A 17,685-nucleotide genomic window follows, 5' to 3' on the forward strand; every position below is an offset into this window, starting at 1 on the left:
ACACATTTCCTTTTCTAAGGTAAATATTTTGCTTTCAAACGAGTTGTTATTGTACACATAAAGTTGTAGGTTTGGGTCGGGTGCAGTGGCTCACACCTGTAATCCCAGCAGTTTGGGAGGCTGAGAGGCAGGGAGATCACTTCACGTCAAGAATTCGAGACCAGCCTGGCCAACAGGGCAAAACCCCATCTCCCTGAATAATACAAAAATTAGCTGAGTGTAGGGGCAGGCGCCTGTAATCCCAACTACTCAGGAGGCTGAAGCAGAAGAATCACTTGAACCTGGGAGGTAGATGTTGCAGTGAGCCAAGGTCATGCCACTACACTCCAGCCTGGACAATAGAGGGAGGCTCTGTCTCAAAAACAAAAACAAAAACAAACAAAAAAAACGGGTTTGGATTTAAAGGGTGTTGTTCCTGAAAAAAGGCACATCACGTGTGAGTGAAGCACATACTGCTACTTGGAAGAAGCCAGGGAAATAGAGGGAACGTGAAACTAAGTGGTTAAGTAGATGTACTTTTAATTTTTTTTTTTTTTTTGAGACAGAGTCTCGCTCTGTTGCCTAGGCTGGAGTGCAGTGGCTCCATCTCGGCTCGCTGCAAACTCCATCTCCCAGGTTCATGCCATTCTCCTGCCTCAGCCTCCCGAGTAGCTGGGACTACAGGCACCCGCCACCACGCCCGGCTAATTTTTTGTATTTTTAGTAGAGATGGGGTTTCACCATGTTAGCCAGGATGGTCTTGATCTCCTGACCTCGTGATCCACCCGCCTTGGCCTCCCAAAATGCTGGGATTACAGGCGTGAGACACCACGCCCGACCGGTGTACTTTTAATTTCTATAGCTGCACATGTGCGTTTGTTGGTTGCCTGTCTTGTGAGGCCAGAAACGAATGCCATGCTCTTTGGCAGAGCTGTCGTGCCACCAGCAGAGTATAATTAGAAAGTCACTGGAGCTGAGCACCATGGCCCTCTTCAATGAGGAATTGCATTTTCAGTGCATTGACTTCAAGTGCTTTTCCTTAACCGTTTCTTTACCCTTCCTTGATTTTTCTTCCAGGATCACAGAAGTGAGGCCAAGATGCCCATGTCACCAGAGCCAGAAGAAAGGCTCCTACCAAAGAATATTTTACATCTGCTGAGATGAGGGTGAGAAGCTTCAAAATCCAAGAATTTCTGCACCATTTTCCCCAAGAACCTTCAAAAAGAAATACGGAAAATTCTCAGATGAAAACAAATTGATTTTGCTTTGGGGGAAAGCCAAAAACTTTTAGCGAATTCACAGTTTTACCCTGAGAACTTCCGTGGGTCGCTGGAACAGAAGGCTTCCCTTATCAGCCTGGAGAGTCATACTTTAAGGAACACAGATGCAAAACACGACAGTGTTTCCTGACATCAGATGATGAAATGGACGCTGAAGGGAAAAACAGGCTTTTATTTCCACCTGGCAGGAAGAGCTGAACTTGGAGTACACATTTAAAGGAAGCACAGAGGGAAGACGTAAACAGAAGAAAGAAGCACACTTTCATGGTTTTCACAAACAGATATCCCAGAAGTGATCATGGAGACCAAGGAGAACAGGTAAATGAGTTAATGTTTTAAATGACAATAATTTGTATTAGCAGTTGAAGGCTTGCTGGATTTTCCCAAATGAAACATAGATAAGCAAAAACCAGTGAAAGCACTCGAGACGTAAAAGTGAACCAACTGTCCATACCTCAGTTTCAACTGAAATTGTATATGCAAGATTTCAAGCCAAGGGTTGAAAATAATTTCTTTGCCTTTGCCCAGATAGTTTTGCATTTTCTTTATACTAGTGAGGCTATTGTAATGGAGAGTTGACTAGATGTAGCCCATTTTCTCCTTCATAAAATGTATCTATGAGTGCCCCAGACTGCCATACCATTGTCTGGAAAATATAAAATAAACAACTGTGAAGTACTTAGAATTGTATCGAATAACCGGAGGAGAGAGGGAGAGGAGAGAGAGAGAATGAGAGAAAAAGAGAACTCTACTTTTCCCTTTATGAATTACGACAATAAAATATAATGCTTGCTCTTCTCCTCAAATTTAGTTTCCATAAGAACGTATGCTTATTTTACAAGCTTGAGGATTTGTGCAAAAAATAAAATGTATGTATATTTATATAATTATTCCTTAAATTTCTGTATGTGCTTCTTTTTTTCTTAAGCATAACAAAATACTCTTTCATTAATTTTGAATGTTGTATTTTGATATTACATTCAATAATTGAAATTTTAGTGCCATAGAGATCAGGGAAGGCTTCACGTCTTATAACCTAAAGATATCAACAAATAAAATGTCTCCATATTTGGCTTTCCAAAGCAAAACGTCGGAAAAAACGCACTGTATTGCTCTTTACCTTTTGAAAATTGTTACCCATTAGACAGTGGAACAAACTGATACTTTTTCAGTAGTGCTTGCCTCTGAGCTTCAGGATTCATGTCATAACTGATTGTTGTTTCAGTGTGTGAATGGACAAGAGTATTGAGACGACTTTATGGGTTTGATTTTTATTAAATGATTGAAATATTTGATGGATTTCCATATTTCTAGTATTATGAGAAGTCATGTGAGATTAATTTCCACACCATTGCTGATGCTGAATTATTTAAACATGAGAGAAGTCTACTTACCTATCATCATACATGTTATCTTGCAGTATTTCTGTGGATTTTTTTAAACCTTCTAGAATGTTTCCATATTGGTGCATTCCCTCCTAGTTTTGGAACCACATTTTTTTTTTTTTTCAAATCAAAGGTGAACTCATTTTCCTTTAACTTACCAGCTGACTTCTTTGTATTGGTAATTTCGTTTATACATCCATTTTAAAGAGCAGTGACTATGCAGAATCATTGACTCTGACACGAACTATAAATGTTTAATAATTAGGATTGATTTGATGCATCTAAAAGTTATGCTGTCTTTGTATTCACTATGCAATACATTCCATTTATAGCTAGAAAAAAATATGAATTAACTTTGCATGTACTTTTGCAGAGATTTACATTATATAGGCTTTACGTACCAAATTAAAGCTAAAATATTAGCGACTAGATATAGCCACATTTATGAACACATAGAGTAGATGTTTTGAGAGTCAAAACATCAGTCTTTTTAAAACAATAAATACACTTTTATCAAACCAGGCTGGTTTATATAAAACTAGCTGGGGGCGGTGGCTCACAGCTGTAATCCCGGCTCTTTGGGAGGCTAAGGTCAGGAGTTCAAGACTTGCATGACCAACATGGCAAAACCCCCTGTTTACTAAAAATACAAAATTAGCTGGGCATGGTGGCGCAATCCCAGCTACTCGGGAGACTGAGGCAGCAGAATCGCTTGAACCCAGGAGGCAGAGGTTGCAGTGAGCCGAGATCGCATCATTGCACTCCAGCCTGGACAACAACAGTGAAACTCCATGTTAAAAAAAAAAAAGGCCGGGCGCGGTGGCTCACGCCTGTAATCCCAGCACTTTGGGAGGCTGAGGCGGGCGGATCACGAGGTCAGGAGATCGAGGCCATCCTGGCTAACACGGGCAAGCCCCCTCTCTACTAAAAATAAAAAAAATAAAAATTAGCCGGGCGTGGTGGCGGCGCCTGTAGTCCCAGCTACTCCGGAGGCTGAGGCAGGAGAATGGCGTGAACCCAGGAGGCGGAGCTTGCAGTGAGCCGAGATCCGGCCACTGCAGCCCAGCCTGGGCAACACAGTGAGATTCCATCTCAAAAAAAAAAAAAAAAAAAGACACGTAAAACCTGTTTTATTAAGACCATAAATATGCCTAATCTTGTTATTCCTGGGAAAAGAAAATTCTTAAAGTTAAAGAGGATCCACTCTAGGCTTCTGGAGCTCTGGGGTCCACAGTTGTGTGTGAGGGTGGTGGAGGCGTGCTCAGAGTCCCAGCATTAACACACACAGGGCCTTCCCAGGCCCTGGCTTTTTGGAAATATTGTGGGAAAATAAATTAAATTATCTATCTAATAAGGCATGTAAAACGTGATGTACGCAATGAAATGAAAGCAGATATATTATTAAATATATTCATCTGAAATTTTAAGCTGAAAGTTGCAACATAACGAATCTCATTTGTTGAAAGCTGCTGTGGGACTGGCTCCTTCTCCATTGCTTTCAGGAAGATGTGGGAGCATCAGTATATGTTAGTGCAAAAGGCAGATTCCAGGGGCGGGCCAGATTTGGGGAAACTGCCCCAAGGGTTCCGAGGAAACAGCTCTAGTTACAGTGTGCTTAGGAGCAGGACTCACTTGGGCTTAATTCAGGCTAGTGGAAATAAATGTCTAGGAATCCTCTCTTATGTTGGGGGGCGGGAGCTTCATGTGATGAATGTGACAACTGAAGTCACATGACTCAGTTCAAAATCAGAATATGCTCAGAATATGCTCAAAATCATATTCTGACACCTATTGAAATAGTGAAGAAGACTTTACTCAGGACTGCTTTGATAGGCATCAAGACCACTGCAACAGGGCAGAGGGATGGGGGCTCAACTCCTAACACAGCAAAGACAGCTGAGGATTCACAGCCAATGAGCAGTGTGAGGGGTCACTGCGTGGAAAATTACCAAGGGGGAATGTCAAAAGCCAGGGACTTTTGCTGAACTGACTTGAAACAGTGATCGGCTGTCAAGGTGGGTTGAGGGATCGGATGGGATGTGGAGGTGATCAGATAGCCAGAGTCAGGGAATTCTGTCTGAACTGGCTTGGCGGGATGCAGGCACCAACTGGGCTAGGCAGGTCAAAGGCAGGACCTGAAGACGATGCCTTGTCAAAAAGAGGGCGTGGGGGAGCCTGTCTAATGTTTGGTTAAAGAGAAAGACTATTTTAGTTCCCCTTGTTGTTCACGAAAGAAGAGAGATTCTTCTGTCTGAACAATCTAAGTCCATTTCTGGTTGGTTGTCTTGTTCATTAAGGACCAGCTGAACCATCTGTCGAGACTTGGTGATAGAGAATGTTTGCTGGACGGTCCAATAAGTCAGACATTTTTGAAAATGAAAAGAAAAACAAAGATGCTTGGGTAGAACGGACAGTGAACTCGGTTTCTGAGTCTAGATGTCGGGCTTGCAGTATCTTCGGGTGGCCGAATGAGGATGGCAGTGACCCTCCAGTGGCTTTCCCGGCTTTCCGTTTGAATGTCCTTGGTGATGTCATAGACTCCAGTGTCCTGGAGCAGAGTGTGGAAGATACGATGTGCCAAATGGCTGACTTTAATTTGCAAGGAGGTGAAAAATAGCTCAAAGACAATGAGCACATCTAGAAACTGATAACCCATAAGGGTGTGCTGTAGTTTTCTGTTGAAGCATAAAATATCTCTCTACAATGCTGCCCCCTTTTTGATTCAAGATAACTAAAGGAAGATTGTTCTCATTTGTAAAATGTCTGGTTTCATTAGATTTGGCTTGATTATTTACATAAATGCAAAAAATGATAATTGATGACGTGAGGCTTTTTTTTGGCCCATTAATTTTTTAAAGTCAGGTTTAATAGGATACAATTTACATAAAATAAAATTCACCCTTTTTGTAAATTTATTGTGATTTGAAAATACTAAAATTCATGATACGAATTTGTGGTAAGAGAAGTGTTTTATGTGGAATTGGCAGTTATTTAGTTGATATTAGGAGAAATAATACTTAATATTAGAACATGGTTTTTTTATTATACTTTAAATTTTGGGATACATGTGCAGAACGTGCGGGTTTGTTACATAGGTATACATGTGCCATGGTGGTTTGCTGCACCCATCAACCCATCATCTACATTAGGTATTTCTCCTAATGCTATCCCTCCCCTAACCCCCAGCCCCTGACAGGAGCTGGTGTGGGATGTTCACCTCCCTGTGTCCATGTGTTTTCATTGTTCAGCTCCCACTTTTATGAGTGAGAGCATGTGGTGTTTGATTTTCTGTTCCTGTGTTAGTTTGCTGAGAATGATGGTCTCCAGCTTCATCCATGTCCCTGCAAAGGACAGGAACTCATCCTTCTTTATGGCTGCATAGTATTCTGTTGGGTATATGTGTCATATTTCCTTTATCCAGTCTATCATTGATGGGCATTTGGGTTGGTTCCAATCTTTGCTATTGTGAACAGAGCTGCAATAAACATACATGTGCATGTGTCTTTATAGTAGAATGATGTATAATCCTTTGGGTATATACCCAGTGATGGGATTGCTGGGTCAAATTGTATTTCTGGCTCTAGATCCTTGAGGAATCACCACACTGTCTTCCACAATAGTTGAACTAATTTACACTTCCACCAACAGTGTAAAAGTGTTCCTATTTCTCCATATCCTCTCCAGCACCTGTTGTTTCCTGACTTTTTGATGATTACCATTCTAACTGGCATGAGATGGTATCTCATTGTGGTTTTGATTTGCATTTCTCTAATGGCCAGTGATGAGCTTTTTTTCATATGTTTGTTGGCCACATATATATCTTCTTTTGAGAAGTGTCTGTTTATATTCTTTGTCCACTTTTGGATGAGGTTGTTTTTTTTCTTGTAAATTTGTTTAAGTTCCTTGTAGATTCACGATAGCAGTCCTTTGTCAGATAGATAGACTGCAAAATTTTTCTCCCATTCTGTAGGTTGCCTGTTCACTCTGATGATAGTTTCTTTTGTTGTGCAGAAGCTCTTTAGTTTAATGAGACTCCATTTGTCTATTTTGGCTTTTGTTGCCATTGCTTTTGGTTTCGTAGTCATGAAGTCTTTGCCCATGCCTATGTCCTAAATGGTATTGCCTAGGTATTCTAGGATTTTTATGGTTTTAGGTCTTACATTTAAGTCTTTAATCCATCTTGAGTTAATGTTTGTATAAGGTGTAGGGAAGGGGTCCAGTTTCAGTTTTCTGCAAATGGCTTGTCAGTTTTCCCAATACAATTTATTAAATAGGGAATCCTTTCCCCACTGCTTGTTTCTGTCAGGTTTGTCAAAGATCAGATGGTTGTAGATGTGTGGCATTATTTCTGAGGCCTCTGTTCTGTTCCATTGGTTTATATATCTGTTTTGGTACCAGTACCATGCTGTTCTGGCTACTGTAGACTTGTATAGTTTGAAGTCTGGTAGTGTGATGCCTCCAGCTTTGTTATTTTTGCTTAGGATTGTCTTGACCATATGGGCTCTTTTTTGGTTTAATATGAAATTTCAAGTAGTTTTTTCTAATTCTTTGAAGAAAATCAATGGTAGCTTGATGAGGATAGCATTTAATCTATAAATTACTTTGGGCCGTATGGCTATTTGCATGATATTGATTCTTCCTATCCATGAGCATGGAATGTTTTTCCATTTGTTTGTGTCCTCTCATATTTCCTTGAGCGGTGGTTTGTAGTTCTCCTTGAAGAGCTCCTTCACATCCCTTGTAAGTTGTATTCCTAGGTATTTTATTCTTTTTGTAGCGATTGTGAATGGGAGTTCACTCATGATTTGGCTCTCTATTATTGGTCTATAGAAATGCTTGGATTTTTTCATACTGATTTTGTGTCCTGAGACTTTGCTGAAGTTGCTTATCAGCTTAAGTAGATTTTGGGCTGAGACAATGGGGTTTTCCAAATATGCAATCAAGTCATCTGCAAACAGGGACAATTTGACTTCCTCTCTTCGTATTTGAATACCCTTTATTTCTTTCTCTTGCCTGATTGCCCTGGCCAGAAATTCCAATACTATTTTGAATAAGAGTGGTGAGAGAGGGCATCCTTGTCTTGTGCTGGGTTTCAAAAGGAATGCTTCCAGCTTTTGCCCATTCAGTATGATATTGGCTGTGGGTTTGTCATAAGTAGCTGTTATTATTTTGAGATACGTTCCATCAATATGTAGTTTATTGAGAATTTTTAGTATGAAGGGGTATTGAATTTTATCAAAGGCCTTTTCTGCATCTATTGAGATAATCATGTGTTTTTTGTCATTGGTTCTGTTTATGTGATAGATTACGTTTATTGATTTGCATATGTTGAACCAACCTTGCATCCAACATCTACAGAACTCCCCACCCCAAAGCAACAGAATATACATTCTTCTCAGCACCATATTGCACTTAAAAAAAAAATTGACCACATAATTGGAAGTGAAACACTCCTCAGCAAATGCAAAAGAACCTAAATCATAACAGTCTTTCAGACCACAGTGCAATCAGATTAGAACTCAGGATTAAGAAACTCACCCAAAACCGCACAACTAAATGGGAACTAAACAATCTGCTCCTGAATGACTACTGGGTAAATAACAAACTTAAGGCAGAAATGAATAAGTTCTTTGAAACCAATGAGAACAAAGACACAATGTACCAGAATCTCTGGGACGCTGCTAAAGCAGCATTTAGAGGGAAATTTATAGCACTAAATGCCCACGGGAGAAAGCAGGAAAGATCTGAAATTGACACCCTAACATTACGATTAAAAGAACTAGAGAAGCAAGACCAAACAAATTCAAAAGCTAGCAGAAGACAAGAAATAATAAAGATCAGAGTAGAACTGAAGGAGATAGAGACACGAAAAACCCTCCAAAACGTCAATGAATCCAGGAGCTATTTTTTTGAAATGATTAACAAAATAGACCACTAGCCAGACTAATAAAGAAGAAAAGAGAGGGGAATCAAATAGACATAATAAAAAATGATAAAGGGAATATCACCACTGATCCCACAGAAATACAAACTACCATCAGAGAATACTATAAACACCTCTACTCAAATAAACTAGAAAATCTAGAGAAGATGGATAAATTTCTGGACACATACACCCTCCCAAGACTAAACCAGGAATAATTCGAATCCCTGAATAGACCAAAAACAAGTTCTGACATTGAGGCAGAAATTAATAGCCTACTAACCAAAAAAAAAGCCCAGGACCAGCTGAATTCTACCAGAGGAACAAAGAGGAGCTGGTACCATTGCTTCTGAAACTATTCCAAACAACAGAGATGTGAGTTTTTTAAAGTTTGCTTTGCTGAAACTTGTGACAAGGAATTTCAGATTAAACTTTTTTTTTTTCCTTCAGATGGAGTCTCACTCTGTCGCTCTGTTGCCCAGGCTAGAGTGCAGTGGTGCGGTCTCAGCTCACTGCAACCTCCACCTTCTGGGTTCAAGCGATTCTCCTGCCTCAGCCTCCCAAGTAGCTGGGATTACAGGCATCTGCCACCATGCCCAGCTAATTTTCTTTGTATTTTTAGTAGAGACAGAGTTTCACCATGTTGGCCAGGCTGGTCTCGAGCTCCTGACCTTGTGATCTGCCCGCCTCAGCCTCCTAAAGTGCTGGGATTATAGGCATGAGCCATCACGTCTGGCCCAGATTAAACTTTTGGAAAGCAACTGCAGGTTAGGAAGCCATGCTAAGAACTTGCTCTCAGACTTTATCTGCAATACCTGTATATTTGGGTGAATTCCTCTCTTTTCTAGGTGCTAAGGTTCCTGGGCCTGCCAGAAAATGACCTTCTTTACTCTTCTGAAAGGCTGGGAACTCCATAAGCAAGGTACCAGGCAGGTTTCCCGAGAGGGCTTTGTAAGCATTCTCTCCATAAAGTCAACCTTCATTCCTTAGAACTGTCTGCTTATATCTGATTCTGTACATATCATTCTCAAATATGACATTCCAGTCAAAGCCTTTGTCGTATGGCCAAAGTTTCCAATTATGTCTTGTTACAAGGGGAACAGATTCCTATTGAACTTGTGCAAATAACTATATAACCATGAAGATGAGCTTCTGAATTCTGGAGGGATTAGGTGGGAAGGCAAAGACAAATGCTTTATTTCTGTTTACAAAGGCATAATCACTAAATTGCATGGTATAGATTGTGAATTATAGGTAGCTTAACAGTTACAGATAGCTTAACAGAAAAGGAAAGAAATTTCTTAAATCCAATAGCAATATTCCAAACAAAAGCCATTATCATCATTTATTAGTTCATTCTGTCGCATGTAATTAATTCTCGTTCTGCTTGATCTGAGCTTAGCAATTTTAGGAATCCATAGCTTCTCTACTAGATCTCTGGAAACTCTTCCTTTTTTTTTTTGAGACGGAGTCTCGCTCTGTCGCCAGGCTGGAATGCAGTGACCAGATCTCGGTTCACTGCAAGCTCCGCCTCCTGGGTTCATGCTATTCTCCTGCCTCAGCCTCCCAAGTAGCTGGGACTACAGGCACCCACCACAATACCCGGTTAATTTTTTGTATTTTTTGTAGAGATGGGGTTTTACCGTGTTAGCCAGGATGGTCTCAATCTCCTGACCTCGTGATCCGCCTGCCTTGGCCTCCCAAAGTGCTGGATTAGAGGTGGGAGCCACCGTGCCCGGCCTCTGGAAACTCTCAGTCTGGTAGTGTGGCTTCCAAGTCAATAAGGAATGCCATTAGGAGTCTGCTCCCAGAGTACCTGGCTTAGTTCTTTCCGTGGGTCTCTGAGGCAGTCCCTGTTTGTTGAGGACAAGCACTTTGGCCTGTAGTTGATTACAGATGCTTCTGGAAAAGCATCACGGTAGAAAGTAAAACCAAAATGATGTAAAAGCCTTAAGATGGTTAAAAAGCTAATGAAAGTTTATTTGGCAAGGAAATTTTGTTATTTCTGTGGCACGTGTGAACCCCCAAAATTTGAGATAGATCTCAGTTAATTTAGAAAGTTAATTTTGCTAAGGTTGAGGATGCGTCCATGACACAGCCTCTCAGGAAGTCCTGATGACATGTGCCCAAGGAGGTCAGGGCACAGGTTGGTTTTATACATTAAGGCAGACATGAGACATCCATCAATATATGTAAGAAATGCATTGGTTTGGTCTGGAAAGGTGGGACAACTTTAAGCAAAGGCAGGAAGACTGGAAGTGGGGAGGGAGCTTCCAGGTCACAGATAGGTGATACACAAGTGGTTGCATTCTTTTGAGTTTCTGATTAAGCCAGAGGAGGCAAATCAGATATTCATCTATCTCAGTGAGCAGAGGAGTGACTTTGAACAGAATGGGAGGCAGGTTGGCCCTAAGCTGTTCCCAGCTTGAGTTTTCTTTAGCTATTTTGGGGGCCCAAGATCTTTTTCCTTTTATATGTGTAACATTTTAAAACAGTAACTAGAATTACGATTAAAAATATTATACCAGGACATGTCATGGACAATGCAGATATTGACACATTTTCTAGGAACTTCTTATAATTTCCAAAATATTTCCCAAAGTGCTGGGATTACAGGCATGAACCACTGCATCCAGCCTGAATTTATATGAGTTCTGATTTATCGCTAAGCCAATGTGAATAGAAATCCTTTAAGGGATTTTATAAATTAACTTGGCAATCCCATGCAGAGCTAGAAAAATACCATACATACATAACATACATGCATACATACATTCATACATATGTAAACTTACATACAGATGGAAATGGAGAACTTGTAGCTTTCATTCTAATATTTTAGCCACATGTCAGGTAAAAAGAGTAAAACAAAATTCACAGGTTTATATAAAATACTTGGCTTTCATCTTTGCCCTGCTTCCTATTTTTATCTGCATTGTGTTTCTGACAGATGGAATAAGGTAAGGTTACCTGCTCAGTATGAGGGCTAATGCTTTCCACCAATATTTGTGGAGGAGATTTGTAAGATTTTCATTTGCTTATATATCTGATGGCTTTTGGGGGTCCTTTGAGAGCTCCTGATGTGGGCAGGAGGTCTAAGATTCCAGTGATTGTGGGGAGGTGGGGGGCTTGAGTGGGAAGGGAAAGTTCTGGCAGAAGTAGATAGATGGATGGTGGAGAAGTAGGGGTTTCAAAGGCAACATATTAAAGGATTCAAAGGAACTGAAGGGAAGATCAAAGGTGATAAAAGGAAAGAGGGGCAGAGGCAATAGGAAGGGGGAGGTCTCAAAGGTGCCTGTTTGGGGAAGCCATCAAAGTTCCAAATTATCCTTAGCAAAATGATGCCATAAGGAATGAAGTGGACAGCGTGAGTGCCTGCCCTCGTGGCCCCAGTGGTGGAGCATACAGCCATCAAGGGCTTGGGAAGGGGCTTTCAGTGACCGAGAAGCTCCCATACTCTTAACTAATGGTACTTTGCAAGCAATGAAACCTAGGACTCTGACCCAGCCTCTACATCTAATAAACAGAGAAGCCTGGGACTCATCTAACCCAGCTTCTACAGTATGCTCAGAATCTTAAAAATCAAAGTCTGTCTTTACCTGGAGCACTGGCTTAGGAGCTGGACTCATGAATGGATCCCTAATCAATCAGTCAGAACTGAAGAAAAAGGCTTCAAAGGTGTGTGTCTGGGTAGGAGAGGTCCAAGGATCCAGTGATAACATGAGAGGTCCAGGAGTCCAATGATGAAACTTTTTGTTTGTTTCTGAGAGGGATTCTTGCTCTGTCACCCAGTCTGGAGTGCAGTGACACGATTTTGGCTCACTATAACCTCTGTCTCCCGGGTTCAAGTGATTCTTCTGCCTCAGCCTCCCGAGTAGCTGGGACTACAGGTGTGCGTCACCACACCTGGCTAATTTTTTGTATTTTTAGCAGAGATGGGGTTTCACCATGTTGGCCAAGCTGGTCTCAAACTCCTGACCTCAGGTGATCCACCCGCCTCAGCCTCCCAAAGTGCTGGGATGACACGCGTGAGCCACCGCGCCCAGCCCTAATGATGAATCTGATCCTATGCAAGTCATGACACTGTAAGTGTTAAAGAACGAATTATTCTGACATTTGTTTAAATGGTGAGGACGACTTTGTTTAGGGCTATTGCAATAGATGTCATGACTACACAATAGGGGTGAGATTGGGCTCAACTCCCAATATGGCAAAGAGAGCTGAGGATTTCTAGTCAAGGAGCAGAGGGGTCAATGCATGGAAATTCCCAAGGAGAGACATCAAGCGTAGGGGATTCTTGCTGATGGCAGGCCAAGCTGATCAGATATTAAAGGTAGGGGAGTCTCGCTAAACTAACTTGGCAGCATTCTTGCTACAACTGAATAGGAAGGCCAAAGACAGGGCCCCAGGCTGAAGTGTAGTGGAAAAGAGGGCCATTGGTGATGGAACTCAATCTCCAGCACCTCTCCCCTCCCTGGAGATCAGGAGTGAGACTGAAAGTTCCAGCCTGTTAATCACGTGGTTTGTTCCCCTGGCCACCAGACCCCATCTGGAAACTATCTAAAGAATACCAAGAAGGCTGGGTCCGTGGCTCACGCCAGTAATCCCAGCACTTTGGGAGGCCAAGGCGGGTGGATCATGACGTCAGGAGATCCAGACTATCCTGGTTAACACGATGAAACCCCATCTCTACTAAAAATACAAAAAATTAGCCGGGCTTGGTGGCAGGCGCCTGTAGTCCCAGCTACTCGGGAGGCTGAGGCAGAATGGCGGGAACCCGAGAAGCAGAACTTGCAGTGAGCCAAGATAGCACCACTGCACTCCAGCCTGGATGACAGTGTGAGACTCTGTCTCAAAAAAAAAAAAAGAATACCAAGAATACTGAGGTAAGGCCAAAAAGGGTTGTTTATTAATAACAAAAGACACTCCTATCACTCAGAAAATTCATAGAGTTTTAGGTGCTCTGTGCTTCTTTGTCAGGGACAAAAAGAAATATATGTTTTTGATGAAATCACAATGGGAGTACTAAAAATTCAGGTGGTAGAGCAGAGTCCAGTGTTCAGGAGAGCAGGCAGATCGGTGGGGTCCACGTAGCTGAAGACCAGCGCAGCCAGGGATAAGCAGATGGGCAGTAGAGGGCTAAGGAAATGAGCAGCGAACACGGGTGATGAGGGACAGGGGTGGACATAGGCTTGGGGCCATGACCTAGTGCCAGTAACCCAGAAATAGAGTCATGACCCAAAGAAGGAACAAGTGGATTAGCCATATTCCACCTGTCCTAGGTTTCAGGAGTTCGTGAGGATAAATAAAGTCAATGAATATTCACACACATATCTCCATGGCTCCAAAATCCAAACTTGCTTGACAAGACCTTAACCTCCGTGCTTCTCTCATCTGCTTAAATTCTTCCCCAGCTATTTCTGGGTGTCCTTGGGGAGGTGACATCTCACATGGGCTTGGGAACAAGTTTGTTCATGTTCTTTCCATTTGAGCCTATTGGTCCAGGAGCCCTGCCGTGGCCTTTGCAGCTGGTGCCCTCTGAAAGACGTTTCTCCTCTGCACCCAACGTCCCTGTGAGCCCAAGGTGACTGCAACCCGTGGATGGGGTGGTGCGGGTTGGTGAATGGCTTCTCCCGGTGCCTGTGCTTACTGTGCTTTCTGGAAGGGAGGTGGCCCTGTGTGAACTCAGTCCTGCCCAGTATTTCATGAACGCTGTGGCTTCGTCTTACGTTGTCAGAGGCTCAAAACCGGTCCTTCACATGTGGTCAGGAGAGGGGAGAGAAGGGCCTGTCTTGTATGGCTTCTCCCTCTTTCCTCTTTTTCTTCGATACCTCTGCATCCGAATGAAACAAAACTCTCAACAAATATCCTTCCACCTCCTTCAGGAGAAAACAAGTTGTGTAATGGAAAGAGCATAAACTTTTGAGCCAGACATGCTTGGTTTGACTCTCAGCTTTGCCATTTGCTAGTCGTGTGGCCTTGAATCAGTTACTTTTTTCATATCATGAGGAAATAATGTTAGGGATTATGCATGTAAAACACTTAACATCATATCTGACACAGAGTGAGTGCTCGAGAAAAGGCAACCATTGTTATTATGTCTCCCTTCTCCAGAAACAGCACAAAGCCTAGTCGTGGGAGGCACTGTATTTTCTAAGTGTGTGAATCACTCTCGCGCCCCAAAGTGCCTCTCATTTCACAGGTGTTCTAGGAAAGGTGCTGCCTACCACTGTCTTGGCCTAATAAGCAGTTACTTGCAAACCTGGCTGTCTAATCCCACTTTGTTAATTTCAGGGATTTTCTTTTTGCCACTGTCATCCCTCCGCGTGTCCAAGTATGCCACAGTCTGTTTTGGGGAGAGGCTTATCTAGTGTCTTTGGCCGTTACATAGGAAATGTAAGATGGAAAGAGAGGCCCGGTTCGAGTCCTGATGAGCACCACACAATATCTTTAGGAAAAGAATCATCGAAAGGCAACAGGATGCCTCCTGACCATCCGAGGTCCTCGTCAAGTTGGGGGTAGTCGGTGAACTTGGCTTCCCTGCCTCCCAGCTCTGGGCTCCATTTTACTGCATCCTGGGAGACAGGAAAGTCAGTCTGCATGTGTGATTCCGAGTCATTCCTTGGGGTATTTGCAGTCTGCATCTGGACTCGTTGTTGACTGTTTCAGCTTCTGAAGGGTAAGGGATCTATGTTCCATGTGCATGTGAAGGAACTCGGGAAGGAAAGGAGGGAGCCCACACTGATGGGCGCTTTGCAGTACTTTTCTGCCAGTCTGGCACGCTGTACCCGTCACAGTCAGTTTGACTCCCCTTCTCCCTCCTGGATGGATCAAACTGTGTGGCGGATTCTACCAGACAGGCACCCCGCAGTCCAGTTAGGATCAATCGTGGGTTTATATGCAAAGGGTGAAACAGAACCGCGAGAAGCCAACCTGGGACTTAGGGAAAGTAGTAGCCATGGCATCATGACCCTCGAGACCCGAGGGACTGGGGGAGGAGCAATTACTTGAATCTTGAAGGGCAGAGTCCCGATGTAGAGCAGGCTCCCTGGGAAGGACAGTGACCTTGGGCTGAAGGATACAACCAGGCCCTGGTGACGCTGCAGGGGGGATGAACCCCCTGACCGTACTCTCTCTTCCTCCCAGCTCCTGTGGGGGCTCCTTGTGGGCCAACTCCACCTGCAGCCAAAGTGACCACAGCCCTGTTGCCCAAAGAGGCCAACCTGAGCCGGAGAGCGGGGTGGGCAGGGCCTCAGGGGCACAGGGAAGACATTTGGAGTCTGTGGAAAGATGCTTGGATGTTCACCTCCTTCACCCGGAACTGACAGTAATCCTTGCCTGACCTCGGTGCCTCTTGACCTCTTTTTAAGAATTTCATCATGAAAAATTTCAGGCGTGTACAGAGGTATAGAAAAATCTCACCAGGAGCATTCACAGACTCAGGATGCAGATTCCACAGTGATTGAAATTCTGCCACATGTGTTTATACTGACCCTTTGCCTTGTGTTGGTATTTTAAAGCAATTCCCAGGTCCCCAGGCACGGCCCGTGGTGGCGTCTGCACTGAGGGGTGCAGGCGTGTGGTGGCGCTTCTCAGACAGCATGGCGGTCACCTGGAGGAGCCCAGGGTGGCCCAGGGAAGGTTTGGGCGGGAGAAGGAGGGACTCCTGTGTGCAGCACCAGAGCGAGCTCAGTGTAAACACCTGAATGAGGGGCATGACAGCCACACGAACACGCTCGCTGCCTAACATCGGCGGGCGCTGCAATCAGTACTCTTCAAACCCGATGTGGGAGGGCTGCCTTCACTGAAAAACAAACGGATAGCTACTTCATGAGAATAACATAACACGAATGTATTACCCAGCATAACACATTAGGATTTTACTTACTTATTTACTTCTTATTTATTTTTTTGAGACAAGGTCTCACTGTGTCATCCAGGCTGGAGTGTGGTGGGATGATCACGGCTCACTGCAGCGTTGACCTCCCAGCTCAGCTTTTTGAGTAGCTGAGACTGTAGGTGTGTGCCCCCACACACTAAATATAAAATTAATCCCCCAGCTAATTTTTATATTTTTTGTAGAGACGAGGTTTTGCCATCTTGCCCAGGCTGGTCTAGGACTCCTGAGCTCAAGCAATGTGCCCACCTCAGCTTCCCAAAGTGCTGGGATTACAAGTGTGAGCCATTGTGCCCAGCCAGGATTTTAAATTATCTCATTTACTAAATCTCCTGGGGATGGAATCCCATGTAGAAATGGAAACTTGGAGTCAAACAGACTGAAGATTTTTTTAAAAATATTAGTCGGGCCGGGCGCGGTGGCTCAAGCCTGTAATCCCAGCACTTTGGGAGGCCGAGACGGGTGGATCACGAGGTCAGGAGTTCGAGACCATCCTGGCTAACACGGTGAAACCCCATCTCTACTAAAAATACAAAAAACTAGCCAGGCGAGGTGGCGGGCGCCTGTAGTCCCAGCTACTCAGGAGGCTGAGGCAGGAGAATGGCGTAAACCCGGGAGGCGGAGCTTGCAGTGAGCTGAGATCCGGCCACTGCACTCCAGCCTGGGCAACAGAGCGAGACTCCGTCTCAAAAAAAAAAAAAAAAAAAAAAAAATTAGTCAGGAAAAATGATCTATGTGTGAACCTTTACTATAAGTTATTCTTATTTCTAGTATGTTGTGATTTGGAAGAAATCACAGCAAGAAGAAAAACAGTGCAGAAATAAAGCACTCATTCTTTTCAGAGCCAAACACAGTTTGAAGCCTACATAAGCTCCTAGACCAAGTAAAATAGGTTCTATAGAAAGAATAAATTCTATACCCTCTAGAAAGAATAACTTTTAAACGCTTGTAGAGTGAATAGAAAAAAAACAAATCCCTTGAAAAGTTGTAGAAAATATAAAACTCTATACTTGTAGAAAATATAAATATCAGAAAAGCTGTATAAAAGTGGTCGCATATTATTGTGACTTCTGGCATATGTAGATGCACCCAAATAACTTGATATTTTGATGTAAAATTAAAATGCTCCCTTGTCCATCCCCCAACTCCCTGCAAAAAGCAGCAAAAACCAGAAAGAGTAGAATTGATCGTTCTCTTTTTTTTTTTTTTCTTTTTTTTTTT

At 43.0% G+C, this 17,685-nt stretch overlaps 1 protein-coding gene across 1 annotated transcript in view; it reads left to right on the plus strand.

Annotated features, from left to right (window-relative positions):
- Positions 1-17,685, plus strand: part of SACS (sacsin molecular chaperone) — a 94,450-nt gene that overhangs the window by 14,986 nt on the left and 61,779 nt on the right. Inside the window, exon 2 of the mRNA XM_023190277.2 lies at positions 1,057-1,577. Coding sequence (XP_023046045.2) covers positions 1,558-1,577 — 20 coding nt within the window. The 5' untranslated portion in view covers positions 1,057-1,557. The remainder of the gene's footprint in view (positions 1-1,056; positions 1,578-17,685) is intronic.

Source organism: Piliocolobus tephrosceles, chromosome X (assembly GCF_002776525.5).
Source record: "Piliocolobus tephrosceles isolate RC106 chromosome X, ASM277652v3, whole genome shotgun sequence".
Lineage (NCBI taxonomy): Eukaryota > Metazoa > Chordata > Mammalia > Primates > Cercopithecidae > Piliocolobus > Piliocolobus tephrosceles.